This window comes from Helianthus annuus, chromosome 1 (genome assembly GCF_002127325.2).
Source record: "Helianthus annuus cultivar XRQ/B chromosome 1, HanXRQr2.0-SUNRISE, whole genome shotgun sequence".
NCBI classification, from domain to species: domain Eukaryota; kingdom Viridiplantae; phylum Streptophyta; class Magnoliopsida; order Asterales; family Asteraceae; genus Helianthus; species Helianthus annuus.
This window is the reverse complement of record NC_035433.2, coordinates 33,547,373-33,550,683: the sequence shown is the minus strand read 5'-3', so window position 1 is coordinate 33,550,683 and position 3,311 is coordinate 33,547,373. Positions and strand designations below refer to the sequence as shown.

At 32.0% G+C, this 3,311-nt stretch overlaps 1 protein-coding gene across 1 annotated transcript; it reads right to left on the bottom strand.

Annotated features, from left to right (window-relative positions):
• Positions 1 to 1,725: 1,725 nt before the first annotated feature.
• On the bottom strand, positions 1,726 to 2,325 carry LOC110879421 (probable transcription repressor OFP9). The gene has a single exon (XM_022127907.2). The coding sequence runs from the start codon at positions 2,323 to 2,325 to the stop codon at positions 1,846 to 1,848; it is 480 nt and encodes a 159-aa protein (XP_021983599.1). The 3' UTR covers positions 1,726 to 1,845.
• Positions 2,326 to 3,311: the final 986 nt, after the last annotated feature.

Sequence of the window (3,311 nt, the reverse complement as noted above, 5' to 3'; positions counted from 1 at the left end):
TACCTGGTTGTTAGGGCATCTCAATGTACACCGTGTACAAACATGGTACAATATGAATTTTGGAGATAAAAGCAAGTGTTCTTGATATTTTTGCATATGATATAGATATCTATGTGTTAAAAGGGCAAGTTTATATAGCAAAACTTCTAAGAGTGAAAGCACATGCATATTTGGATAAGATGGAAAGAATTCTCTCATGGATTGATAATGCTAGAAGCATTAATGATGTCAAAACCTCAAGAACGTACTATATCAAGTTCATAGAATATGTATAGACTAAAATAGTTAGATCGAGTGTTATACAACTCGAGATAATTGCATAAAGAGGGATATAAGTTTGATTAAATTAGCCATGTTTTATCGACGTTCTACTTTTAAAAGTTCACTATAATCGCAGTTTACAGTAATGATGTCTAGGCATCATCGAGAGAAATTGTTGAGCTTTTAGAGGGAGAATTTTTGAATGACCTTGGCACGGTCTAATTATTAGTCGAACTGCACTTCGCGTATATATGTAATTATATTTTACCAATACCCCAAGTACATCTAGAAGATGATGTTTGGATATTTAGTATGAACATAGTTGAACCTTAAACTATGTTAAAGGTTGTTAAGTCATTTGTTATAAGAAATGCCTATTATCATCTCCTATCAAAGTAGAGATTCTCATTCTAGAAGTACCATCGTTAAATGCATAAATGCATTAATATGTTTTGCTAGCTATGTATGGTTATAATATCTTTCACTTGAGCTTATTGTCATGATATAACCTGTGTCAAGCGAAGAGACATTGGAATGAGTTCAAAGAAACATTTCAGGTATAAACGATATTTGATTATATTTTACTAACCCATCAAAACAAGTTTGGTTAGTCTTGTAGATGCAGGAATGTAACGAAACACAGTCATGAACATATGATAATTTTTGGAAAAAGGCACCTAAAGTCTCGTTAGAAGATTATACAACATTGCTCAACATAAAGGATTGCACATTAAGGGATTAAGCAACAAATCATTTGCTACAAAGGCTTTATTCGACTTTCAAGGAAGATGGACACACGTCAGTTAAAGGATACATGTTAAAATGAGGGGGAGACTTATTCAACTTGCACTCTTTTTCCCTTGACTAAGTTTTGTCCCATTGGGGTTTTTTAGTAAAGGTTTTTAATGAGGCAACATATCTGATCCAAAAAGTATCAGGGGAGTAAATGCGCGCTGCACTTTTTTCCCTTAGTTGAGGTTTTGTCCAACTGGGTTTTCCTAGCAAGGTTTTTAACGAGGCAGCATCACCAATCGTATTAAAGAATAGTATATCATGTGGATAGTCAAGGGGGAGTGTTATGAATGTATCCATTATGTGGTGACTGTCCACATCTATAACTCCTATCCTTTTAGTGTATCCATTATGTAGTGACTATCCACTTCTATAAGTCCTATCTTTTTAGTTACTATTGTACTAATGTAAGGGCCTATATATAATGGCATTTGTTTATGATGTTGAAATCAATAAATAAGAAATCCATCTCCCATTCTCCCATTCTTCTCTATACATTGCTAGTAGGTCGTTGTTTTACAACAGTTAATGCTTATAAGTTATTACATTTTAAGTTGTTTTTATTTTATATAATAATATATTGTATAAATGTATATGTGAATAGAAAGAAATGGATAAAAAGTGTTAATGAATCAACCATACCCTATATGTTCTTATCCATATACAACAAACTCGTTTTAATATATTACTCGCATACATAACTCGTTTACTTTACCATATATGAGAAAATAGAAACGTAGAATAACGTTCAACTTAACATCTATGATCATTAACAAAGAATATTAGTAGTCTTTACTGGCACTTACAATACAAGAACAAATTTGAACAAACCTCATGAAAAACCTCAAGTATAACACTATGAAATTCCTCAGAGTTCATCGATATATAACAATTTAAAAGCCGACGAAGATCTTTAGGGTCGGAAATCCTGTTTGTAGTGATCATCTCCATCATGGAGTCGCGAAAATCTTGTCTAAGATTATAAGACGATTTCTCCATGGCCACCATCACAAACAACCTATTACCCTCTTCTCTTACCCTTCTCCTCCTCTCTTCATATTTTCTTTCTTGTCTTTCTCTAATTATTTGGTCTAATCGTTCTTGAACCATCGCGTGTGCAAGGCTTGAGACAGTTGGAAATCGGTCTGATTTCCTGCTGTCGGTTTCTTCTTCAGAAGAAGATGAAACACTAAGCCTACAATTGCAACAGAATGTCTTGCATCCTTTATATGGAAGCTTTTGCTTCTTGAGATGACCTCTAGAGGTTTGCATTGTGATTGAGGGTGTGTGTGAGTAAAAAAGATATATTTATGGCCAGTGAGATTAAAAGCAAAAAGAAAAAGGTGGTCAAGTGGGAGATTTCATGATTGTGTCACTAAGATTAGTACACTGAATCAGCCAATCAATCAATTATCTTGTATCCCCATTTAAGTTAAGTTGGTAGACAATGGGGTATATGGAGCTTAATATGATAAAGAGGGCGTTTGGATGCATGTTTAAATGCGTGTACTAAAGTGTGTTAAATGGGTCGTGTTTATAGGTTAACTAGTCGAACTTGACACGAACCTGAACAAGACTTGAACTCAAACATTATATGAACCCAAATATCATGTCAGACACATGAATCCGAATATGTCAGTCATATGAACATGACCCATTTAACATGGATTTTATTTTCACATTAATACTACAAAATCACAAATATATAAGGAAAAACCCAAATGTACATAAAGCAATTACGTTTAAGTTATTAACATAATGCCCAGTTTTCTTTTATCTTTTAAACTTTGTCATAAAAATCCAATTAGTTTCAGTTATGACCTAAAACATATATATAGGGGGAAAGGATAAAATGAAAACTCACTTGAGTTGAAAAACTTAAGAACCCCATGTAAAAACTCTATGTAACATATTTATTTTTTTTTTTCTAAAAAAATAGGGAATGTAACATACATATATTTGAACATTTTTGTAAAAAAAAAAACAAAAAAGCGCTCAGTAGTTTTTTTTTTAAATTTAAAAATTCAATGTCACATATTATATATGTCCAAAAAAATGTAACATACAGATTTTGAACATTTAAAAAAAACTAGTCGGCGCTTTTTACATTTTTTTTATAAAAATATTCAAATATATGTATGTTACGTTCCCTTTTTTTAGAAAAAAAAAATATAAATAGGGTTTTCTTAAGTTTTTCAACTCAAATGAGTTTTCTTCCTATACTTCACACACACACACATATATACTATAAAAACAAA

Excerpts from the sequence above, each read along its gene's own strand:
- LOC110879421 (XM_022127907.2), bottom strand. The coding sequence starts at position 2,325 with ATGCAAACCTCTAGAGGTCATCTCAAGAAGCAAAAGCTTCCATATAAA.